Here is a 27,116-nt window from a genome sequence, read left to right as displayed (position 1 = left end):
TCTAACTGTTAAAATATAGATTTACTTAACGAACATTCGTAAATAATGCAAAAGAAACAGATTTTTCGTATTTATCGGATTATATTTAAATAAATAACCACCGGTGATAGGAAATACCTCCACGTGAAAGATTTTTTAAACCGCTGTGATTTCTGCAGCTTAATACTGCACAATACGGCATTTTAAATTTAATTATCAATTTTTGTTAGACGAGCGTACGTACGACGTGAATGTCATTCGAGCATGAAGTTTACACAACAACTGAGCATAGTCTGTGCATAAAGTGAGTCGGTCGCTACTAACTGTCGGATAGACGGGAACGCCCACTTGCCATCTCCATCCTACTCCGTGCGTCCACACGTCGACGCTATATTACACGTAATATTACATTACACGTCCCGTCTGGATCCGGTTTTAGGGAAGCCAATGGGAATCGAGTTATAATGTCACCGTCACTGTTGGAACGTATTCAACATATGTGACGTTATCAATCAAAAGGTACCACAATGTCGAAATTGGCTTGTATCTTTATACGAATAACCTGTCAGAGCGTCCTTATGGCAAGCGACAATGTGGTACCTTTTATTGAGAACGACACATATATTATGACTACTGTACAATATCAGAAATAAGTAAGTTTTCTAACACAATGCATTATTGTTAAAGAAATAAAAAAAATTAAATGAAATGAATGAATGAATGGTTCTCAACTGGGAATGGGTTAATCGGCTAATTTGAAGATTTGAGGATTTGAGATGCACTGAGGCGACCTGCAAGGCATCAAAAGATGCCTGGGCATCCAATCATTGTTGTGAATATTCTTTGGGTTGAATTCTTCCAGCGGTACGTATTTTAGCTGATAGTGTAATGTTGATAAATGTTATTTCATTGAGATGATGTTAGGCATCAAAATAAGATATTTAAAATCTATTGTTTTTAGCGACGCGATATATAGTTGGGATTCGATCGATAATGTTTACAAATATATTTGTTCACAGTCGAGGAAGAAGACAGCTCGTCGTTCGTCGCCGTTTTAGAGAGAGAGGCAAGCTTCACGTCAGAAGAGTGGGACATGCTGACGGACATCGAGCTTGTTCTACTGCTGAAGACGGACAAGCGACCGCGCTGCCTCGAGCTGGTAGGACTTATTATACTTATACAGAGAGAGACAACACGTGTTAGAGAGAGAGGCAAGCTTCACGTCAGAAGAGTGGGACATGCTGACGGACATCGAGCTTGTTCTACTGCTGAAGACGGACAAGCGACCGCGCTGCCTCGAGCTGGTAGGACTTATTATACTTATACAGAGAGAGACAACACGTGTTAGAGAGAGAGGCAAGCTTCACGTCAGAAGAGTGGGACATGCTGACGGACATCGAGCTTGTTCTACTGCTGAAGACGGACAAGCGACCGCGCTGCCTCGAGCTGGTAGGACTTATTATACTTATACAGAGAGAGACAACACGTGTTAGAGAGAGAGGCAAGCTTCACGTCAGAAGAGTGGGACATGCTGACGGACATCGAGCTTGTTCTACTGCTGAAGACGGACAAGCGACCGCGCTGCCTCGAGCTGGTAGGATTTATTATACTTATACAGAGAGAGACAACACGTGTTAGAGAGAGAGGCAAGCTTCACGTCAGAAGAGTGGGACATGCTGACGGACATCGAGTTTGTTCTACTGCTGAAGACGGACAAGCGACCGCGCTGCCTCGAGCTGGTAGGACTTATTATACTTATACAGAGGGATACATCAGTACATTTTTTAATCATACGTCATTAAACACGTTCACTGCTTGAGGAGGCCGAAAGACCCCATGCAAAGTATGGTTAATTACTAGCCACACCAATTGCCCCAGCGAAGGTGTAAGGAAGGAAGTGAGACGGTAGAAATTTCTTCGGAACCTAAATAAAGAGATGAATTATGATGTGAATGATCGCGAGATTTTAATTTTAGAAGATTATGTTTTATAATATTGTCTTCGGTTACCGCGATAGTTACTCATGAAATAAAACTATGAAAACGGATTATATCGCGTATATTGAATTTATAATACATCCCGACGTTTCGAACTCTTTACAGCGTTCATGGTCAACGGGTGACTGAGGAAAAATTACAAAGTGCAAAAATACCCACATACTAAAATAATGAACAATCATAGACTACAAACTTTAAGGCTGGTTGTACATGCAAAATCGGTTCATAAGGCTAGTTATACACTACAATTATTTTCAAGTAAAGATATATATATATATACGCACATATGGGTATTTTTGCACTTTGTAATTTTTCCTCAGTCACCCGTTGACCACGAACGCTGTAAAGAGTTCGAAACGTCGGGATGTATTATAAATTCAATATACGCGATATAATCCGTTTTCATAGTTTTATTTCAAGATTATGTTTTATTTTTAGGCGAAGCTCACCCCTCTGAGGCACGGTTACAAAATGGTAGAGCGACTTCGCAAAAGGCTCGAGATGTCGCCGCGCGACAAAAAGCTGTGGAAGCACGCGAAAGAGGTCGCCACCATTGTCACTCAGGTACGAGAAATACGAGAATTGTGTGTGACAATCATGTTTAAAAAGTAAAAAACACTGATAGTATAATAACCTAGCTTTTGCCCGCGACTTCGTCTGCGTGGAGTTAGCAATTTGGGTAGCTTATTTTTTATCCAATCTGCTTTTTATCGATTCCCCATACAACCCCCCCCCCCCCCCCCCCCCCTCTTTTTTCCACCCCCTTAAAGGATGACTTCTGGGATAAAAACTACCCTATGTCCTTTCCCGGGACTCATTAAACTATCTCTATACCAAATTTGAACTAAATCGGTTCAGCAGTTTAAGCGTAAAGAGGTAACAGACAGACAGATGCACTTTCGCATGACCCTGCTTGCATGCTTCCTGCATGTAATAAAATTAAGTTTTAAAGTTTGCCTCGCGCTGTCGGCCACTTTCGGGTAAAAAGTACAATACAATACAAGTATTCTTTATTGCTCGCCAATATTAAAAAGGACATGACATACAATTTAAGCACTTAAACTATGGTAGACAACAGGCGGTCAAAAAGTACCTAGGTATCTTGTTAAAAAATCCGTAGTATAATAAAATGATGGACATGTAATGGTTTATGCATAAGATCTTTTGTACACACACTAAGCAAGGAATAAATGAAATGAAATGGGAATTGTAGGATTCTTGAAAAGGGGTGATTGATAATAGAGAATATTACTCTGCGAAGGGGGCGCCACTACCGCAATCTTAGGTTCTATCGCGTAACGAGAAAATCGAAATTTCGTTATCTAACATCTCTGTCACTCTTGTATATTCGAACGATAAAGAGGCAGATAGCGAAATTTGGGATTCGCGTTTCCCGGTAGGTCCTTTGAAACAATCTGCCTCGATGCATCAATGTCATATTTTATTATTTGTGAAAACTTGTCACAAAACTGTTAAAGGCACAGGATGTATAAGTTACTCCATGGTTTACTAAACGGGCTAGTGCTGCACTCTGGTGGCAGAACATTGCAGTAATACCCCCGATTGAAAATGTCGTCAAATCGTCATTTTAAAGTTTCTGTGTATCTTCCTATTTATAGGCAGTGCCGAACAAGCCCTGTTTCTACTTGTTATCAATATCAGTATGTTATAATCATAGAGTAACTTATACTAGAGCGGTACTGTCATAGTAAATTTTGTAACCCCAGTAAATTCACTGCCATCTGTCGACACACTTTAAAACTAAAAATGAAGATTTATAAAAATACGATAAAATGTATTTAAATATAGATAAATGATTTTTTTTATTTGCATTAATTATTTTTATGATTTTGACCCATGTTCTTTCACTGATATGCGTTAAAATTGTTAAATAACAAACGAAATCGTCAACGCCATCTATACGACTGTAGGCTAAAACTAGTGGCGCCCTCTGAACGAGAATCAAATTTTCTTGATTTTCGAGGCACGTTTTTTTCTTAGACTGTATCTATCTATTACGGAGTTATATCTATCTTTGGTTATAATTAATGGAACTATAGGTCTTATTGTATATCTGCAAGTTTAAACTTATCTGTATGTGACTGTTTGTTTCCTAAAAAAAAAAAAAAAGTTAGTACTGTACTGTACTACTGTCACGTATCGCAGGTGATCATCGCGCGCTGCATGGTGCTGAGCGCCTGCCTGGGCGCCGGGCGCGACGCGCTGTACTGGTGCGCGCGCGCGCTGGCGCGGCTGCTGGCGCCGCGCCGCCTGCGCAGCGTCAGCGCCGCGCTGGCCGCGCCCGCCGCCACGGCCCGCCATCTGCACACCTTCTGCGCCGCGCTCTCTGCCGAGGTACTGTACTGTCACGTATCGCAGGTGATCATCGCGCGCTGCATGGTGCTGAGCGCCTGCCTGGGCGCCGGGCGCGACGCGCTGTACTGGTGCGCGCGCGCGCTGGCGCGGCTGCTGGCGCCGCGCCGCCTGCGCAGCGTCAGCGCCGCGCTGGCCGCGCCCGCCGCCACGGCCCGCCATCTGCACACCTTCTGCGCCGCGCTCTCTGCCGAGGTACTGTACTGTCACGTATCGCAGGTGATCATCGCGCGCTGCATGGTGCTGAGCGCCTGCCTGGGCGCCGGGCGCGACGCGCTGTACTGGTGCGCGCGCGCGCTGGCGCGGCTGCTGGCGCCGCGCCGCCTGCGCAGCGTCAGCGCCGCGCTGGCCGCGCCCGCCGCCACGGCCCGCCATCTGCACACCTTCTGCGCCGCGCTCTCTGCCGAGGTACTGTACTGTCACGTATCGCAGGTGATCATCGCGCGCTGCATGGTGCTGAGCGCCTGCCTGGGCGCCGGGCGCGACGCGCTGTACTGGTGCGCGCGCGCGCTGGCGCGGCTGCTGGCGCCGCGCCGCCTGCGCAGCGTCAGCGCCGCGCTGGCCGCGCCCGCCGCCACGGCCCGCCATCTGCACACCTTCTGCGCCGCGCTCTCTGCCGAGGTACTGTACTGTCACGTATCGCAGGTGATCATCGCGCGCTGCATGGTGCTGAGCGCCTGCCTGGGCGCCGGGCGCGACGCGCTGTACTGGTGCGCGCGCGCGCTGGCGCGGCTGCTGGCGCCGCGCCGCCTGCGCAGCGTCAGCGCCGCGCTGGCCGCGCCCGCCGCCACGGCCCGCCATCTGCACACCTTCTGCGCCGCGCTCTCTGCCGAGGTACTGTACTGTCACGTATCGCAGGTGATCATCGCGCGCTGCATGGTGCTGAGCGCCTGCCTGGGCGCCGGGCGCGACGCGCTGTACTGGTGCGCGCGCGCGCTGGCGCGGCTGCTGGCGCCGCGCCGCCTGCGCAGCGTCAGCGCCGCGCTGGCCGCGCCCGCCGCCACGGCCCGCCATCTGCACACCTTCTGCGCCGCGCTCTCTGCCGAGGTACTGTACTGTCACGTATCGCAGGTGATCATCGCGCGCTGCATGGTGCTGAGCGCCTGCCTGGGCGCCGGGCGCGACGCGCTGTACTGGTGCGCGCGCGCGCTGGCGCGGCTGCTGGCGCCGCGCCGCCTGCGCAGCGTCAGCGCCGCGCTGGCCGCGCCCGCCGCCACGGCCCGCCATCTGCACACCTTCTGCGCCGCGCTCTCTGCCGAGGTACTGTACTGTCACGTATCGCAGGTGATCATCGCGCGCTGCATGGTGCTGAGCGCCTGCCTGGGCGCCGGGCGCGACGCGCTGTACTGGTGCGCGCGCGCGCTGGCGCGGCTGCTGGCGCCGCGCCGCCTGCGCAGCGTCAGCGCCGCGCTGGCCGCGCCCGCCGCCACGGCCCGCCATCTGCACACCTTCTGCGCCGCGCTCTCTGCCGAGGTACTGTACTGTCACGTATCGCAGGTGATCATCGCGCGCTGCATGGTGCTGAGCGCCTGCCTGGGCGCCGGGCGCGACGCGCTGTACTGGTGCGCGCGCGCGCTGGCGCGGCTGCTGGCGCCGCGCCGCCTGCGCAGCGTCAGCGCCGCGCTGGCCGCGCCCGCCGCCACGGCCCGCCATCTGCACACCTTCTGCGCCGCGCTCTCTGCCGAGGTACTGTACTGTCACGTATCGCAGGTGATCATCGCGCGCTGCATGGTGCTGAGCGCCTGCCTGGGCGCCGGGCGCGACGCGCTGTACTGGTGCGCGCGCGCGCTGGCGCGGCTGCTGGCGCCGCGCCGCCTGCGCAGCGTCAGCGCCGCGCTGGCCGCGCCCGCCGCCACGGCCCGCCATCTGCACACCTTCTGCGCCGCGCTCTCTGCCGAGGTACTGTACTGTCACGTATCGCAGGTGATCATCGCGCGCTGCATGGTGCTGAGCGCCTGCCTGGGCGCCGGGCGCGACGCGCTGTACTGGTGCGCGCGCGCGCTGGCGCGGCTGCTGGCGCCGCGCCGCCTGCGCAGCGTCAGCGCCGCGCTGGCCGCGCCCGCCGCCACGGCCCGCCATCTGCACACCTTCTGCGCCGCGCTCTCTGCCGAGGTACTGTACTGTCACGTATCGCAGGTGATCATCGCGCGCTGCATGGTGCTGAGCGCCTGCCTGGGCGCCGGGCGCGACGCGCTGTACTGGTGCGCGCGCGCGCTGGCGCGGCTGCTGGCGCCGCGCCGCCTGCGCAGCGTCAGCGCCGCGCTGGCCGCGCCCGCCGCCACGGCCCGCCATCTGCACACCTTCTGCGCCGCGCTCTCTGCCGAGGTACTGTACTGTCACGTATCGCAGGTGATCATCGCGCGCTGCATGGTGCTGAGCGCCTGCCTGGGCGCCGGGCGCGACGCGCTGTACTGGTGCGCGCGCGCGCTGGCGCGGCTGCTGGCGCCGCGCCGCCTGCGCAGCGTCAGCGCCGCGCTGGCCGCGCCCGCCGCCACGGCCCGCCATCTGCACACCTTCTGCGCCGCGCTCTCTGCCGAGGTACTGTACTGTCACGTATCGCAGGTGATCATCGCGCGCTGCATGGTGCTGAGCGCCTGCCTGGGCGCCGGGCGCGACGCGCTGTACTGGTGCGCGCGCGCGCTGGCGCGGCTGCTGGCGCCGCGCCGCCTGCGCAGCGTCAGCGCCGCGCTGGCCGCGCCCGCCGCCACGGCCCGCCATCTGCACACCTTCTGCGCCGCGCTCTCTGCCGAGGTACTGTACTGTCACGTATCGCAGGTGATCATCGCGCGCTGCATGGTGCTGAGCGCCTGCCTGGGCGCCGGGCGCGACGCGCTGTACTGGTGCGCGCGCGCGCTGGCGCGGCTGCTGGCGCCGCGCCGCCTGCGCAGCGTCAGCGCCGCGCTGGCCGCGCCCGCCGCCACGGCCCGCCATCTGCACACCTTCTGCGCCGCGCTCTCTGCCGAGGTACGAGATACGAGATGGATATTGGTTATAATGTTGACCGTTTGTGAATTATTTGCTGAACAAGAGTTGCAGCTCGATTTTTATTTATTGCCGGCAACACATTTGTATGCTGCCCGAATGATTTAATGGCTATTTTTTTTTGCAGATCAGTTTTAAAAATGGCTGATCATTTAATTACTTCCCCTTTTGAACTAGGCGTTTATTTTTTCAGTAGTTAATTTAATCACACGCGTATGTCCAGTCGCTTTTTTCCCCAAAGAGTAATATTACCGAGAACATTTCCATCACTGCTTAACTAGACGGAGCCCCGCTTCGCGGGGCTCCTATTTCTGGGCGGTTTGCCCTTCGGGCATCTGAAGCTACCTAACAAAACTAACCTTCCTATCTGTCGACTTTGTGTGACTATCGTGAAAACATTTCTCTGTGGGGAAAAAAGCGACTGAGATTTACGCGTGTGATTAAATTAACTACTGAAAAAATAAACGCCTGATTAAAAAGCAGAATGGGGAAAAACGCGAATGGAACAAAAGCTATTGGGGAAAAAAATTGGGTACCTAATCTAACTAGTCATTTTAAAGCCTAAACCTAAACTAACAATGAAATGAGCTTTTACGATAACCGTAAGAATAAAGATACCTTAATGGTGTATAATTAGCTTAGACACACAATATGTACTTTATGAAAATTGTAATAATATTTAATGGTTATAATAGTTAAAGCTGACAAGAGTACAGGTGTCAAAAACATTGACTATTTTAGAATATAAGATTGCAACCGTTGCACTTGTCCGGACAGTCGATTTCAAGGTTTTCAGGGGTTCATCATTATAACTACATTGTATCGTTTCAGTGTAAGGAGCTAAAAACGGACGTTTTGATGAAGCCGTTCATATGCGAGCTGTACGTTCGCTCCATCACTGCCGGCATGAACGAACTAGAGCAGCTCAAACTTAAACCTGAAAAGGTAATTTTATAGTTATAACTTTCTTTTTTGTTTTTGGGAGGTCCGTAGCTACTCAGTGAGCCGGTGTCGGCAGGGAGCCGGTCTAATTCCTTGCCATCAAATATGTTGAAGCGTATTAAGCAATTCATGTATATGGTATATAATTTAATGTAAAAACAAAAGGTAAGTGCAGTGCTAAGATCCGTGGAAAACGTGTGAAGTTCGTCTATTGAATTGAAAACTAAGTTAGCAAACGTTATCATGCGAAATATTGGCTTCTTAGCATTATCAGAAGTGTTATAAAAATAGCGTCGCGTATCCGACACTTTTTATGCATGCCCCTAAGGTCAAATTTTCTTTAAAAATTCAAGTGCGAATACGGCTTCTAGGAATCGGAGGCGCGGCTGTATGAGCAGACGCTGGCAGGCTGGTTCACGCAGCTGGGCGGCCGCCTCACGGACAGCGTGCGCCTGCGCGCCGAGTGCGCGCTCACCGCCTTCAGCGTGCACCCCGCACGCAAGCACTACGAGCGCGTCGCCACCACCGTGCCTCCCCCCCGCCTGCCCCAGGTCAGTGCCGAGTGCCGCTCACCGCCTTCAGCGTGCACCCCGCACGCAAGCACTACGAGCGCGTCGCCACCACCGTGCCTCCCCCCCGCCTGCCCCAGGTCAGTGCCGAGTGCCGCTCACCACCTTCAGCGTGCACCCCGCACGCAAGCACTACGAGCGCGTCGCCACCACCGTGCCTCCCCCCCGCCTGCCCCAGGTCAGTGCCGAGTGCCGCTCACCGCCTTCAGCGTGCACCCCGCACGCAAGCACTACGAGCGCGTCGCCACCACCGTGCCTCCCCCCCGCCTGCCCCAGGTCAGTGCCGAGTGCCGCTCACCACCTTCAGCGTGCACCCCGCACGCAAGCACTACGAGCGCGTCGCCACCACCGTGCCTCCCCTCCGCCTGCCCCAGGTCAGTGCCGAGTGCCGCTCACCGCCTTCAGCGTGCACCCCGCACGCAAGCACTACGAGCGCGTCGCCACCACCGTGCCTCCCCCCCGCCTGCCCCAGGTCAGTGCCGAGTGCCGCTCACCACCTTCAGCGTGCACCCCGCACGCAAGCACTACGAGCGCGTCGCCACCACCGTGCCTCCCCTCCGCCTGCCCCAGGTCAGTGCCGAGTGCCGCTCACCGCCTTCAGCGTGCACCCCGCACGCAAGCACTACGAGCGCGTCGCCACCACCGTGATCCCCCCCGCCTGCCCCAGGTCAGTGCCGAGTGCGCGCTCACCGCCTTCAGCGTGCACCGTCTGTGCTCGTAGTGCATGCGTGCGGCAAGCACTACGAGCACAGAACACTTTAACGATGACAAACGGTTTGGTGCAACCGACCCTTAATCCGGCCCTCTAAATCCAACAGAAACCAAGTCTAACTGAATACACTTTCTTCTTCCAGGCCCAAGAATCGACTCCAGAAACCACATCGGAGTACGGCAGCTGGGCGAACGACAGCCGAACACAGAGCAACCTCGTGAAAACGTCAGAGACCCTCCAACTGAAGCAGTCCCAGCAGCACCAGGCGAATGTGTTGTCGACCGCTATCCTCACAGAAGGGGAGGCTTTGGGGTTGGAGCCGGAACTGTGTCAGGATCTGGCTGTTCTGCTCTCTGGGCCGAGGGTCAAGACTCTGTCGTGGGATATGGACAGGTTAGCAAATACAAAATACTAAAAGACATTTAGATACCGCATAAAGAGAAACTTGGTGAAAAATGTGAAAATCTCGAGACTCCCCAGCTGAAATAGAATCAGAATCAAATATCTTATTCGTGATAAAATTAAAACTAAAATTACATACAAAAGTATAACTAAAAACTACAAGCATACATGAAATAGGTAGAAGTTAAAGTTTACCACGAAATGGTCTCGCCTCAGCATAATACTGACCCAAAAGTAAGCGCTGTTCTTCTGGCGAGACCATTTGTGGGCCACGATCGCAGCCGTACGACACGATAACTAGCAAAATAACACAATATTCCGGTCTAATCTATTGACTTATGCTAATATTACAGTAAAAACTAAGAATTAATAGTACTCAGTCGTTTATAGCGGCGCCAGTCGCACCTGACAATATATTTGTCACTCGAAGAATACTGAAGAGTACTTACTGTTAATGTTCTATTTTCACTGTACATACACCTGTCTGTTGTTTACCTCTACTTGAATTGCTGCATTTTCTGTATTACTTAACTGTGTATATCTATCTACATTCTATATTGTTTTTCTTCCAGGGAGGTTCTCCTGGAAAACTGCCGGTCGTACATGGAGAAGACCCGCGGAGGCACCCGCGCCGTCACCACCGAGCTCAAGTACCTCAACCTGGACCCCAACGCCTACCAGCATCTGCCTGAGGAGGAGGATGATGAGAATGACGTCTATTACGGCATTGAGAAAGGTATGTTCCCATTTCAGGGTAATATTCAATGAGTCAGTGAGGGCCCCGAACGAATTCCATGCTAAAATTAAGAAAGGCCCAACACTAGCGTCTCCCTAGCATCGTCTACTGAACTCTATGGCTGCTGCTCGACGTAACGTTGGCGCAACTGCACAGCGACATCATTTTCCATAGCGCTGGCTAGCCCACGCTCAAAAGACGCTAGTGTGTGTGTGTGTGTGGGGGGGGGGGGGGGGGGTCTCTAAGCTAATTTACGGTTTAAAAGTCAACATCAAATAAACCTTTTTTCACAGTTTTTCTAAATTAACTAAATTAATAATTTGTTTAACTAAATTATTTTTATACTCTAAACCAACCTTATAATCGTCCGCAGGATATGAACATGAGGTCCAATTCGAGGAGCCAGAAGAGATATGGCAAAACGCATTCTTCGATCCTGAACAAACGGAAAGTGCCGATGACAGCGAAATAGACCAGGCATTCGGCAAGAAAAAGTCTAAGGCAAGTGTCGTCGATTCTGAAGACGAAGACCCGCTCTGTACAATAGCAGACGTCAAGAAGGAAAAGAAGAAACGCGCCAAAGAGAAGGACAAGGAACAAAAAAAGAAGAAGACCCACAAACAAGATGACAGCAAAGATAGCAGCACGGAGCGACGAAAAGACAAAGATAAGAAAACCAAAAAGGAGAGAAAGAAAGACAAGTCTGAACAACCAGCGACAGGGTCATTGAACAGTTTACTTGGAATGAAGGTCGCTAAAGTATCCTCACCAGTGCAGGATGGGGAAAAGAGAGTAAGAAAGAAAAAGGAACGTCGAAGAGAGTCCACGTTTAGCTACGTCAGTGTAACTGACAGTGATCAAATCTCAGGCGACCCTAGCGTTCTGGTTGATGGAGTGTTCTCTATGGACGAACTCAAATCGCCAGAAAGACTTAGTGCAGATCGGCAAAAACTAGACAATACTAAAACTACAATTAAAAGTGAGATGCAAAGCCCTGTGATAAATGACATTAAAACTCAACCCATGAGCTCACCAACAGTCACGACGACAAGTAGTGACTCTGATGTGACAAGAGCGAAATCACCTTACTTGACACCTAACCAACTAGCTCACAGACACTTAGTCAATCCACAAGTGAAATCTAGTCTGCATAAACTCCTACAGTTTAGAAGGAACCAAAATAAACTTAGAGCCGTGGCTAGACCAGCTCCAGCCAATACTCAAACACAGACCAACTTGGCTAGACCAGCTCCGGCCCGTACTCCAACACAGACCAACTTGGCTAGACCAGCTCCGGCCCGTACTCCAACACAGACCAACTTGGCTAGACCATCACCAGCCCATACTCCAACACAGACCAACTTGGCTAGACCACCCTCAGCCCATACTCCAACACAGACCAACTTGGCTAGAACACCCTCAGCCCATACTCCAACACAGACCAACTTGGCTAGACCACCCCCGGCACATACTCCAACACAGACCAACTTGGCTAGACCACCCCCGGCACATACTCCAACGCAAGGCAGTTCACTTGTTGGCATGAAAATATACAATCCAGATGAAATACCTAAAGTCTACTTGAATAAAAAACAATGTAAACAGTTGGAAACTCTTTCAAATGACGTGATTAACCTTTTGAAAGGCACTACTGATAACATGCCTAGAATACCTTGTAAAGAGTCTAAAGATAAACTACAAAGCCAACAGAATGTATATAACTCGCAGAAGTATCTGCAGCAATACAACAATCCTGTACACATGCCACAAAAAATGTTGAATGAAAGCCAAAAACTTTGTGAATACACAACACATAGTCCCGTAAAAGTTATACAGCAAACTATGCTAAACCAGTCACCAAATATGACTCAAACGAATTATGCTTCCCCTGCAAAAACAGCAGAAGTGAGGCCGCACGATCTAAATGTTACGCCACCGAAGCCAGCAATAGTGTATCACCCATTACACAAATCCATGCAAAACTTATCTACGGATAAACAAGAACTTCCGAAGAAACCGCTTTTAATAAATGACCCTAATTACTTCAGTCAGCAGCACGTAAAATCGAATGCTTCACAGCTCTCGCCAAAAATTATTAGCAATACTGTCATAAAACCACCAAGTCAAACCACTATGGCTAAAGATGATTTCACTAAATCGCAAGCGCACAGCAATATACATCGAACTTATATGTCTAAACCCGCGCAAAATGTAAGTAGCCAAATGACGAATTTGAATAGCGACCTGATGCGATCACAAAAGCTCAGTAATTCTATGCAAAATATTACAGAGGTGCCAGGATCGAGTTACAATGCTACAAAAAGACACATCCCTACACCTCAAGATATGCTACATGGTCGAGCAAGTCATGCGAAACCGTATTATGTTACACCACAGAGTGATGCATTAAATTCGGCCCAACCCTTGCATTCTAATAGTAGCACACAAATTTGTCGAAGTGGTCCAATTCAAAACCGTGAGAAAGTTGATACTGATACTAAGACTCCACTTAAAACAGAAAAGAATGATATTGACGAGTTTTTGAAGGAACTTTACAAATCTATACATGCAGGCTCTGACAAAAATGTGTCCGTAGATTTAAATAAAGATGTTAAATTGACTATTCAAACACCTTCATCAACAGCAAAAAGGACAGACTTAGTAACTCCACAATGTGCCAAACAACAGTTACAACAAAAGAAAACTGAGAATGCTCCTGCCACTTTCTCTCGACTCAGTTACATGCATAAAAATAAGCAAAACGAAATTAAATTACCACTGACAGACTCTTTTAATGTAGAACTAAACAAAAAGATCATTGAACACAAAATAAGTAAGGCCAAATGTCTGAAAAATGAAATTACAATATCTAGGGTCGGTATAACGAACCCGGATGTACAAGACCCACAGAAAGTGATAAGGAGAATCAACCAATCTGGCTCGGCCTTAAAGAGAGGTTGTCCCCTACTGTCTAGTATGTTAGAGTCTACAAGGTCACCTACCGTTCAGCCTCATAGCAATACGCCTACCACCATTAACAATGCTGCTGATAATCTGCCGAATAGAGAAGACGCGGATTTACTACTCCTACTGCGTAATCCAACTCTTATGAAACCAAATGTCAATATATACATAGATAATGCCTCAATAGGGTCTTCAACGAGCGACGGATCGCACCAGTCTCTAAATCCTCAAACCAAAGTAGAAAATCAGGTTTCAAAACAACAAACATTAGTGGGCACCAAAGTAAAAAACATCAATATCCTAGACACTTGCTCGACGAAGAAAGAATCATCGTCAGATGATGAGTGGAAACGCGTTATGGATGCTATAAGAGCCCGAAAAACAGAGCCGCTTGGTCCTAATGCATTAGAGCTAGCACTAAAGAAAGACCAAGGAAGATATTCTCAAGGCAGTTCAAGGACAAGCGGCAAGCGTGGGAGCGAGCTTGGACAAAGTTTATTACAGAATAAATCTTCTGACACCAAGAAACGCGAACACCATAGCTCAAAAGCTAGCTCAACTACTCGTAACCCAGACACTGATAAACATTCCGAAGTCCCTAAAAAGCCTAGAAATGCTGAAGTTATCAAAAAGACATCTCCAGAAATGCATAAGAAATTTGAAGTCCAAAATAAACAATCTAGTTCAAATATGACTAGGGGCGTTCCTCATACTTCCACGATTCCAAATTCAGATTTCGATATGCTAGACGATCTAATAGACGATGATTTACGTCGAGAATTAGGAGAAATATCTTCTGACGAGGACGCTTATCCCGTTCAAACTGCACCCGTGGCTAAAGGGAAAAGTCATAAACACATTCCAAAATCAAACTCTATTGTTTCCAAGGCAGCTACTACGTCTAAGGAAAAAACTCGCATTGTTAATCCTAAGACAATCATACGTAAGAATCAAACCAATTCAACAACAGCAGATAGTCTCGTTCGTTCTGGCGTGAATACCTTCTCCACAAAAGACTATACGAATGTGATAGTAAATAATTCTAGTCATCCAGCCGCAACACATATAGAAAACAGTCCACCAGAAAGTAAATCTGAGACTGTGCAGCAATATGCACCAACTACCACAATCATAACTGATCAAGTAGCTCAGAATACAGCTAACAATATACTGACGCATATAGAAGCGAACCAATATATGAACAATATTTTACCGACTAATGTAATACTTGCATCGGTGCCACAATCTGCGCCTGTTGTTGTTATACGCCAAGATCTTGTTTACGATCCATTCCCAACGATACGTATCCACGAGAGCCAAGTGAATGCCGAGCTTTGCGCGATAAACCAAAATGTATTTGCTGTAAACGCAGCCCCTAATTTAGCATTATACCAAACTACGCAGTTTGCCGCGCCGGTCATAAATCCATTTATTATCGGCAACGCTACGACTACCACTAATGTATCAAACCCAACCGCAATGGAAAATGAACACGTGACTCAAGACTTCGAAAAAGAAGATTTGGACATGCCGGTTGAAGATAGCATAAGCCTGGAAACTGCACTTAGACTTTCAGATGCCGTAAGTGAGACTCCCGAACCTCCAAATCTAGATTTTAATATGAACAGGAATTGTGAAAGAAAGGTGCTATCTCAAGTGCATGAAAATCATACGAATGATGTCGACAAGGAATCTCATATACGCAGGCTGTCGAATGATGATGTCCCTTTAAACACGGAACAAGACAAAGAGAGAATAAAACTAAAGCGCCAGTCCCTTATAAATAGAAAGATAAGTCACTTGGGCGGGCTTCCACCTATAGCTCTCACCTACACACCGTTAAGTAATAAAGTAACTCTAGGAAAGCTTTTACAGCAGGAATCGCCGAAAAACGGCACTGTTAAACCTAATCCCATATTAGTGCCAAGCACTAAAAATGGCATTGTAGCGGTAACCGCAAGTGTAAAGACTCCAGCAACTGAAGCAAATAATGAAAATATAGTTTCTACAGTTCAAGCGTCAAGTTCAAAAGAGAACAAACAATCTTGCCGTCGTATTTGGCTAAGATCATCGAATAAGATAACTAATAAAAAAGTGGCACCTGTTAAACGTCCTCGAATGCCACTTAAAAGAAATACAATCAAACTAAAAGTAAAAGATAATGCTATTACGCATGAGAATACGTCTGTTACCAATGTTAAAAATGAAAATAAAGATAGCATAAAAATTACAACGCGTACTTCAAATAGAATACTAAACAAAAATAAAAAAGATAAAAATGAACTCTCAAGTCCATTAGAAACGCAACAAAATGTTGCTGAAAACAACGAACTAATTGATTTTGAAGAAGAGCTAAACAGTTCTATAGTATTAAAGTCCTCAGGTGCAATGGTTGAAACTTACAAGCTTGAAAACACATCGATACAAGAGCTGAGATCGAATGATTCAGTAACAGAACAAGATAAACAATCAGAAGTTATTAAAAATACTGAAGCCACATCTCAATCTAATATTAAATTGGAACCAACAGTGGTAATAGAAAAACTAAAAAATCAACTAGGCGATCAACTTGCCAAAACGTCTGTGAAGGAAGTAACTGTTATCGCTAAAAATCAGAATCTGAAAATATTAGCAAATAAAGACCAGAATCTGACAATATTAGCAAATAGAGATATAACTACTGAAGACTGTGTTATTGATGAAAAAGCAACACCCAAAACTTCTGGTTCTGAACCTACCGGACTTCCGCTTTTTGTTGATGAAGCAACTAAGTTAAAGCCAACTGTAATCGAAGACCAGAAAGTTATTAAACAAACTACTGCAGTTGGTTCATCGATACTGCTTGATGAAAGTAATAAATTGAAGTTGGTGGTAGTTGATGGCCAAAACGTTGTCCAACAAAAACTGGCAGTCAATTTACCGCTTAATGATCAAAACGTTGTTAAACATTCTGAAACAACAGAAAATGTATCTGAATCACTTGAGAGACGTGGTTCTATAGAAGGCAGAAGGGATGAATTTGAAAATAATAAGTCACAAATATTGAATATTGTACCAAACACAGAGATGCCAACAGATACAACGACGGTTATCAAATCCAACAGTAGTATTATTTCACCAAATACAGGCAACACGATGCCGACAAATGCTGAAAATAAAATAAATATTGAAACCGATCCGCAAAAACCAGTGCGAATACCACCCCTAGAGTGCTCTAACGTAAATAATAATCCCGTGTCGGTGGTAGAAGACGATATTGTGGAAATCATCGAAACATCAACAGCAGAAACTGAACAAAAGGAAACGAAGGATGTACATTCAAATACTGCAATACTAAAATGTAACCAGCTTGATGAAACTTTGAGTAAAGGACAGCAGGAAACGATAGATACAAGTAAGTCGCTTTTGTGTAAGGAAAATATCAATGAAGTTCTTAATGACAAAAGTGCAAATCAGAACTTTAGCACTGAAAAGGTGGACGAGTGCAAATTTGTCGATCGACAGTTATCAAACCTTAAAGAGTCTAATATAAATGCCAAGCCAGAAACACAACATAACAATCTTAAAGACATCGAAAGGCCTGAACTACAAGCAACGACTCGTGCATTGAGAAACGCTAGTTATAAAAATGTTATTGATACTAAAAAAAGTCTAAAGACAGGAACATACATGAAAGGAGATATAAAAATTGAAGAAGATTCTTTAGACGACCCAAATAAAAAATTAGTTCGTATTTTTCTTCCGAATGGCAAAGTATTCAAAGCTACGATTTTTGGTAAAGTACATGGTGATTTCGATTCTTTGTTCGAGCACCCCACCATGCGAGCTATTCTAGCGGGGAACGCTCATAACGCCGGAAAACGATACACTGTGAATTATAAACAAGTCCAGATGAAAAATGATTCCACTAAAATGATTCATCAAATTCAGGATTTACGTGTTAAAGAGGCAAAAGCTGCGTCGATACCTGTTGACACTGTAAATTTAATCAGTGACGACGAAGACGAGGTTCAGACTCGTAGTTTTAACACTGAATTTGGCAAATATGCCACAAATCATGATCAAGTAACAATTGCCATACATCAGAAAAAGTTTGATCAAAGATGCGAAGTCAAAATGCTTAACGGTGACTTGTTTAAAAGCAATAGAACGAAGCCTAAATCACAACCATTGCCGTTAGAAAAGAACTCTTTACTGACCAGACATCAGAGTAAACTGTTATCTTTTGCATCATCTATGACAAGTATAATCACTAAAGAAGAAACTGATTCTAATGCTGATAAATTAACCCAAGCACAAACGACACCTACGCCTTTATTGGGACAAGCTACTCCTATAGTTTCAGATACGACTGATGTCATCGAAATTGACGATTCTTCTAATGACAGTATAGAAAGCCAAACACTAGAATCTGACTATAATACAAACATAGAGCCTGCGAAAGTCGTGGCGCTGGCGAATTTATTGTTACAAGATCTTGGTGTAGAAACAGACAAAGTTAACCTCCCTTCTCCTGTCAAGAGCGGAGCCGCTGTTGTTAATTTGAAGAGCGCATTACTGCAAGACCTTGGCATAGTTCCTGCGGAAACTCCAGTAATTGACATAACGGAAAATGACGAGGAAGTGGTCATTTCAACAGACGTTCAGGAACAAAATAAAAACGAAACGGAAACGGTAACTAATGTTGCGACGGAAGAAAATAAGATAATCAGAAATGAGGAACAATATAATCTTAAAAAATGTGTTGTGAAAATTGTTAAATGCGAAACGCTTATAAAAAAATATGAACTTATGAAAAAAATGAAGCATTGCTATGTTAAAATGGAGCGGCTTAGTAACTCGATTCTTCAAACTGAAAACGTTTGTAGAATGAGTGAAAAGGCAAGTGATATCGAAACATACAAAATGAACCAAGACAATGCTGAAGAGTTCATTGAATTTGATGTTGATGAACCATGTAGTTCACCACAGTTATCACGTTGTCCTTCATTATCAATTTTAAATAGTTGGGATGATGACAGTCAACCTTCTCTGGAAAACCCATGCTGTACTTCACCGGTTATGAAGATTTACGATACGTTAGTACAGTTGCGCAATAAATTAAAAACTGAATTGGTCCGAGAATCTAAAGTACTACTACCATCGACTTGTGATTCTGAATGGACCATGACAAAATTTGGATACTCTCAAGAAATTCTATCAGCGTCATCTAAAGTACCAGTAACAGAAATTCGAAACCTGTTGCCCGTTTGTGATAACACTGCGAGTGCAGAAAAACTTATAATGGCATTCGAGACACCCAAACTTCTAACGATAACACTAAAATTCCTAGAAGATAATCCCAATTTACTATGCCGTTGGGAATTTGCGCGTAGAAGGGAATTACATTTAAAAAACAAATCTTCGCCAAATAAATTGAAAAGAAGAGCTGAAGAAATCGTAGGTGATATTGTTGCGAGTAAAATATTGAAATTAAGGACATTAGCGTTGAAAAGTTTAAACTCCAGCCTTAAAACTCCTAGTATGCCCATCGATAAAGAAAATATGGAGTTCCAGTCAAACACTTTTGAAGCTTACCCTAAATATAAAACTACAACTGTCGAAAACATTGAAGATGATTGTCTGAATTTGCTTACTGATAGTACAAGTGACACTGATATGAATTCCCAAAGTGAGGACAAGCACGAAGAGACCAATCTACAAGATACTAAGATGATTGTCGATTCCATAATGAGTCCAACTGATATTGCAAAACTTGGGAAAGAAACGCCCGAAGAAGTACCCGGTAGTCTTATGGATAATTCAGAAACGGAAGAGTTGGAACCAGCTCAAACTGATACAATTATGGGTGACGACAATGCATTGCAATTGAAAGAGGTTCAAAATAGTGTTGCATGCTTACCTAGCGATATTGACACTTTCGACAACGATTTTTTATTAGAATATCGAGAAGTATCTTCCCCTTCATTGCTCAGCGATTATGTTGAAACTTTTGATGAAGAAAATAAAATATACAAAAATGTCTTGAACGAAGTATTTAACGATAATACGCCCTATTCAAAGGTGATTACAACGGACAATCTAGAACTAATATCTTCGCCACCGCTTAGCGATAGTACCGGAGGTGATGACGAAGAAAATCAAACAAATACAGACGCTGTTAACGATCAGTCAGCAAAGTATACACCAACACATTCGAGGGATGACAATTCTGTCACATGTTTGGCAAAAGTTGGAGATGACAACGACAAACTTACCTCTCCACCACCGTTTAGTAATAACAATGAAAATGGCGTTAAAAAGAAACGAACAAGTATAAGCGTTAGCAATGAAGAGACAGAGCTGAATGACGTTTCATTTTTAAAGGAAGTAGATAATTTTGTCGCGTGCTCACCCAAAGAAACGAACTCATCTGAAGTCAAAGATATAGAGGATATCCAAGAAGTAACATCAGCTTCGCTTACCAATAATAATAAATTTGACAAAGAAAGTGACATAAGTATTAATATCAATAACGAGGAGGCAGTAAATGTGTCACAATCGAACGAGGCAGAATATCCCGCCGCATCATGTAGCAAAACTGACGGTTTAAACAGAGATATTACAGAGGATAACCAACAAACACCCTCCCCGCTGCCACGTAACGATAATGCTGAAGATGACAGAGATAAACAAATGTGTATTAACTTGATGGATGTCATAGAGGACAGCCAAGAAGTAACATCGCCATCGCTCACCGATAATAATGAATTTGACAGCGAAAATGACATGAGTGTCAATAACGAGGAGGCAGTAAATGATGTATCACAATCTAAGGAGATAGAATATTCCGCCGCATCATCTAACGAAACTGAAGGTTTAGACAGAGACATTACAGATGATAACCAACAAACACCCTCTTCGCTGCCACGTAACGATAATACTGAAGCTGACAGAGAGAAACAAATGGATATTAACTTCATGGATGTTATAGAGTGCAGCCAAGAAGTAATATCACCATCGCTTACCGATAATAATGCATTTGAAAAAGAAAATGATATGAGTATCAATATCAATGACGAGGAGGCAGTAAATGATGTATCACAATCGAATGAGGTAGAATATTCCGCCGCATCATCTAACGAAACTGAAGTTTTAGACAGAGACATTACAGATGATAACCAACAAACACCCTCTTCGCTGCCACGTAACGAAGCTGACAGAGAGAAACAAATGGATATTAACTTCATGGATGTTATAGAGAGCAGCCAAGAAGTAACATCACCATCGCGCACCGATAAAAATGCATTTGAAAATGAAAATGATATGAGTATTAATATCAATAACGTAGAGGCAGTAAATGATGTATCACAATCGAAGGAGGTGGAATATTCTGCCGCATCATCTAACGAAACTGAAGGTTTAGACATAGACATTACAGAGGATAACCAACAAACAAACTTCCCGCTGCCACGTATCGATAATGCCGAAGCTGACAAAGAGAAACAAATGGATATTAACTTGAGCAATGAAGAGGCAGTAAACAATATATTACAATTGAAGGACGTAGAAAGTTTCGACAAATACATTACTGAGGACCACCAAGAAGAAATGTCTCCACCGCTGTTTAGCGATAATACTCAAACTAGCGGTGAAGATGAAGCAAACGATCTAATACAATCAAAGGAGGTAGCAAGTTCTGCCTCATCACCAAGCAAAGCCGATTTCGGCAAAGATTTATCCGATGACAATCAAGAAGTTACGTTTCCTCCACCGCTTAGCGATAATACTGAAACTGACGATGAAGATAATCAAATGAGCGTAATCAACAGCAACAACAGACAGTCAAAGGAGGTAGAAAATTACTTGGTAGGCTCACTAAGCGAAACTGACTACTCCAACAAAGACAAAATAGAGGACATACATGTTGTAACTGCGCCAACACCTTTTAGCGATAATAGTGAAACTGTTCATAGTGACGAACAAATAAGTACAGACCTCAGTGAAATTGTCACTACCGTCAAAGGTGCTATAGATGATATACAAACAGTAAATTCTCCCATACCGCTCACCGAACACACAGAAACTAAAGAAAATCATATAAAAAAGAGTAAAAATACCAGTAACCAAGATCCAACTACCGACACTTTGCATATAGAAGAAATGGATATTAGTGATGGATTGGATGAAATCTCTATAGACGAGCTACCTACTGACGTTTGTGAAGTTGTGGTTATTGCTACAGACGTTGACGATATAGATATTGTTGAAACGTTGATGAACACCAGTAAAGAAATAACCCAAATGGCTAAAGACGATGCTTCGGGAATAAATCCCGATTCGGAGATTAAATCACCAGATTTTATAGATAGTAAGAAAATCTTTTTTAACTATCATGATTATACTAAACGGCCCAAAAAGAAACAAAACATTACTACAACAAATTCAGTAAGTAGCAATATTACTGTCTACACAAAAGATAATGTTTCCGTAACTGATTTTAATATGGAAAGCGTAAGTTTAAAGGAGCAGATTAGAAAGGACACACCACCTTGTGAAATAATTACTAACAAAAATTGTCCTCTAAAATCAAAGCCAGAGTGCAAGTACGAGTTAATTCAAGAAGATGACTTCTTAACTGTAAACATCACAACTGAAAATGATGTAGACAATAACAAAACAAAAGCTGTATATTCAAGTCCCAACGTTGTTGAGGAAGAGACAGTTGTCGTTGCGTCGCCTTGCTCTAATAATGCTGATGATATCAATCTCAAAGGTTTTGAGTTTGAAGACGTATACATATTTCCATTGAGCCAATCAGGTAGCAATAACAGCAACCTATCTAACGACAGCCTAGTTCAAGAATTAAATAGTGAAAGCGTGACTTACGATGTACCGAGTGACCTACATGATATCGATTTTCACGTAAAAGAACCTAAAATTACGTATTCCCGAAAACGTAAAATGAGCATGAGAGACGTAAAAGTGTCAGAAAAGAAATATAGAAAAGGTAAAAATATTGACTGTTCAAAACAAACGCAATTTAGCATGCTTGAATTAGCCTACAGCAAAGAATATAAGAGACTACTAGAATATTGTTCGTCAGTTAAGTTTTCATATTCACGCCCTTTTCATAAAGAATGTATTGAAATTGAAGATCTGATGGGCAACTGGCCCGTAAATAGTGTTTGTTATGATGTCGCTCCAGGCGACGTTGCTGATGAACGTTTATTTGTTGACTTAGAATATTATGATACTTATCAACCGGATCCCGCAACACAAACATTTGTTGAAGAAATTAGTTACGAATATAATAAAACTGATGCCGCCCAAGAAGACCCAAAAATTGAGGCTAGTGAAACAAATTTCAATATGGGTTTTGGTGAGGGGTCCGGCAGAGTCATCCAAATTTTGAAAAAACAAAGCGAATCAAATATTTCGGCTGCGACTCTGTCGGACGTAAAGCAATCTCAGCCGGTTTCTAAGTCCGTAGACCCCGACGACTGCAACGATGTAAGAACGAACAACGACGATCAAATAAAGAAAATAAGGCAACATGTAAATTTCATCGAACTACGGGATAAGGTTCGGCAATTTTTCAAGAAATCATCCGTTGAATTGAAGTCTGACTGGGTGCAGCAGTACACAAAAGATGAACTTCAACCGGAAGATTTCCCTTTTGGTCTTTGTAGTTTTGATTATGTAATACCAATCCCAACAAACGTCATAGTCCAAGTGGTTCAAGTAGGCCAGCTTCCCGTAAGTGCAGCTGCTCAAAATCCAGTAACATGTGACCCGCGAGTGACACAGGTGTCGGACGCCAGTCCGTCCCAGTGTTCAGTGGACAATAGCCCCAACGATGACTCTCAATCTGAAATAAAAACCGAATATACAGAGTTAACAACTGCCGATTTGTCTTTACCTCTCCAAGAATATGCACAGCAAAATCAAGCTAGTCTTGCATCTCAAGACAGCAATGTTGAGTTTACTGAACAAACGATTTCACTTGAAATGGAAATAAAAGCAGAAGAAAGCCCTGAAATAAAACAAGAGCTGCCAGACATTAAAGAGGAGAAAAGTAACTCTTCTGATACAGAGTTGCATACTCTAAACAACATAACGCCCGAAAATATGGATTACTCGTTCGAAAATAATACAGCCAAGTCTGATGCCAGCAGTGTAAATTATGACTCTTCTGAGCAAAACAGTTCTGAAACGTTTTCTCAGCAACGTCAACAAAATGGAACATTGGAGAAGACCAATCAGATCGCGCATGCCATGAGCGCTGCTGGCATCACTACAACACCAGAGGCTGTAACTAATACTAGAGCTCACGCTTTAGTAAATATCCTTTCTCAGAAAATACGACAAGGCTCCGCAAACACCACGCAAACTACAACAAATACGTACTCGAAGACATCAATTAACGCTATGGCTCTGCAACAAGCCTTAGCCCAAATTTTGCCCCCACCGTTGAATCAGACGGGGTCCAGTGAAAACAGCCAATCACAGTCGACCCCAGTTGGGCCTCAAGTTCTGCATATTGTACAAGGAAAGAATTCTTCGGGCAATCAGATTACGCTTGTAGATAACTCTCAACAGTCTGTTATAAGCACGCCTAACGCAACCCAGGTCCTGCATATTGTGCAAAACAAAAATGCGACATCGGGCCAAACTTCCAATGGAACCCTAACACCACAAGCTAACTCATTTAGCAGCCTGTCATTGGTCGACGCCGGTCTTCAACAGGGCGGGAACCAACTACTACATATTGTCAACACAGGGAACCAGAAGACTGGTAGCCCTGGCCAGTTACTAAAGCGTGTCAACCTTCTAACGAATCTTACTAACGTACAAGGGTCAAATGAACAAAAAATGGTACAATTCGTATGCAAGTCTGCGGACGGCAAAGCTATTCAACTGAACGCACCTCATCAGCGAAGTATGGTTTTAAGACTACAGCCTATTGAGACTCCAAATGTTCACGCCCTGGCCACAAAACCTGCGGAGTCTCAAGAACTGAACACATCATCAACTGGTTCGACTGCAAATAAAGAAAGCCCTAGCCAACAAGAAATTAAATCTCGTTCCATCTATGAAGAAAATTACGCCAAATTCATACAGAACTCGTCCAGCAAAACGCCTGGCTTAGAAAAGTCTACCAGCTTGCCAAAATTTAACCAAGCATTCGGCAAACCGGTATTTCAAGAAGGCAGTCAAAAGCAAGGTGAAACTGCAACTAACAATTCTCATTTACCTCCCGTGAACAACAACTCTGAAAATGCTGAATGCCCGGCGAACGATAATGCAATTAACTTGGAGCACATGGGGAATATTGCAAATCCGCCACTGCTCATTAGGAAACCAGTAGTGACTACACAATCGCAATCCAATATCGTGCAACAAATCAAGCAAACAATCGCGCCCATGAACATTCAAACTATGCACGGTGGCGTCATTTACACGCGTCAAATACCTGTCAATATTGGTGGAGGGCAAACTATAAATCTAATAACAGTCCCTAGCACCGAGTTAATAAATGATGACTCGTCTAAAACACAATCTCAAAACAACCAGGGAGAAATAGAGCCATCTATTATTAAGATTGTCCCTCAAAGCCAGACTACAACAAATAATGAGAGTTCGCAAGAAGAAAGTAATAGTCATGCAAGTGGTTTGAACGAAAATACTCAAACTCCTCAGCCACAGCCAGTCTTAACGCAAATGAGAATAAAACTACCCATGTTGAGTAAAGCCCCGCAAATGGTACCCGGTGCCAGAGTCGTCAGGCCATCGTTTTTCCAAATCCAAAGAAACGTTATTGGCGGTGCTAACCAACCGGTATACCAACAACTTGTGTTAACGGCCGCCCCGCCGCTGGGCCAACAAACGATTAGACTGCCATCTCAAGCAAGCCGGCCCGTTAAAGTCCCTTCAGAAAATCAATCCTCTTCTGAATCTCAGATGAGCTCGTCCACATTAGAACAGCTGCGAGAATTCGACATGGTTTTAGAACAAGTGAAAGAGAGAAGCACATCGACGCCAAGTGCAAACTCAAACAATAGCTCTTTTAAAATACATACTTCTTCAGACACTACCGATGGTAACGCTTCTAGCAACTGTTCTACAGAATCAACCTCACAAGTGCTATACTCTATCGGAAACAATCAGTCACTAAATGTGGCTTATGTTAACAGAAAAACTACTGTGACTACTCCTACAACGTCAACCTACGTGCGTTCGCCTGACTCCTCGGGTATCGCAGATTCACCGACATCTTCGACGCACGCAATACCTCACACTGTGACCACAGACTCGTCCCCCACGGATATGTCTTCCCAATCAAAACCAAAAGTGGGCTCTAAATCAAAATCAAGACCGAAATCGACCTCAAATCCACCGAACACCCTTAAATTGAGCTCCTCTGTTCCGCCGAAGACTTCATCGCAGAAACCTTTAGAAGACGAGCAAACTACCCAAAGGATACTGTACATACTGGCTGAATATAAAGAGCAAGTAGAAAACTCACCAGACAAAGATAAACCTGCACCACGTAGGAGGTCCAATCCGCCTTCGAACCCTGGATCATCGAAACGTAAGAAGAGTTCCAGCTCACGTCGATCGGGTACGAGGGATATGAGTCCCGTTCACGGTGAAGACACCTGCCGCACGATGGGCTCGGAAGACAGTAGCTGCGGTACTTCTCAAGGGGACTGTACAGAAAGCTGCCTAGACAGTCACTCTCCACAAGATAGTCCGCGTAAAGTCGCCCGAAAGATAACCTTTGATCAAGATCTGACGATCACTCAACCTCGGCCGCAACCTCAGAGAAATGTTATAGTAGCTGACGGGCAGACCATTACCGTCGCTCGCGGGACCACTGGAAAACCAGCCACTGCAGTTTTGATGCCAGCTAACTACATCTTACCCGTGTCTATGGTGAAAGGCGGTCAGCAGATCGCTATTGTAACCAATCGAGGCCCGAAATTATTGACTGTTGGAGGCGAAGGCGGCGCGACCAACGCGCTTCTGCTTCAGCGGTTAATAGGGCCGGCGGGTTTGAAGCCTGTGCTAACCCGTCCGGGGGTACGACACGTAAGGCTACCTACGGCTGCCTTACATAACCTTCAAGCGTTTAACTTGGCCACAGCGACAACGGTTCAGCCTCCAGACAGCACAGCGTCGCCGACACCAGGTCCAACGCCTCCTGAGCTCGTCGATACGCGCGCCATCAGCTCTCCCTGGACTGATCGGGACGAGGTGAAGCCAGAGCGCAGCTCGAGCCCCGAGGGCTCGGAGCCCTGGAATCTTCCATCCGCCGACGCGCACGATTACACCTACGAAGAGACCGTGCGCACTGACAACATGGACCGAACCGTGCTGGTAAGCTCAACATTAATTTTATTCATAAGCCTCTATTATATTTGTTAAAATCGTTGGAGTCATCAGTGGATTTTGAATACATTTGTGACGTTTTCAAC

The 27,116-nt window shown here is 45.4% G+C and overlaps 2 protein-coding genes across 4 annotated transcripts in view; both read left to right on the top strand.

Annotated features, from left to right (window-relative positions):
* The window catches only part of LOC134751438 (uncharacterized), a 365,741-nt gene that overhangs the window by 61,014 nt on the left and 277,611 nt on the right, over positions 1–27,116 (top strand). The gene's annotated exons all lie outside the window — the stretch shown is intronic.
* Positions 1–27,116, top strand: part of LOC134751573 (uncharacterized) — a 54,224-nt gene that overhangs the window by 14,751 nt on the left and 12,357 nt on the right. For 2 of the 3 annotated variants that reach the window (XM_063687034.1, XM_063687032.1), the window contains exons 1-5: positions 8,161–8,276; positions 8,645–9,314; positions 9,697–9,947; positions 10,529–10,692; positions 11,066–27,018. In XM_063687034.1, coding sequence (XP_063543104.1) covers positions 8,664–9,314; positions 9,697–9,947; positions 10,529–10,692; positions 11,066–27,018 — 17,019 coding nt within the window. In that variant the 5' untranslated portion in view covers positions 8,161–8,276; positions 8,645–8,663. Of the gene's footprint in view, positions 1–998; positions 1,139–2,414; positions 2,541–4,142; positions 4,332–8,160; positions 8,277–8,644; positions 9,315–9,696; positions 9,948–10,528; positions 10,693–11,065; positions 27,019–27,116 lie in introns of those variants that run through there. The other variant, XM_063687035.1, reaches the window with a different exon arrangement.

This window comes from Cydia strobilella, chromosome 22, assembly GCF_947568885.1.
Source record: "Cydia strobilella chromosome 22, ilCydStro3.1, whole genome shotgun sequence".
NCBI classification, from domain to species: domain Eukaryota; kingdom Metazoa; phylum Arthropoda; class Insecta; order Lepidoptera; family Tortricidae; genus Cydia; species Cydia strobilella.
Note: the sequence above shows the minus strand (reverse complement) of the source record. Positions and strands in the feature narration are given on the sequence as shown.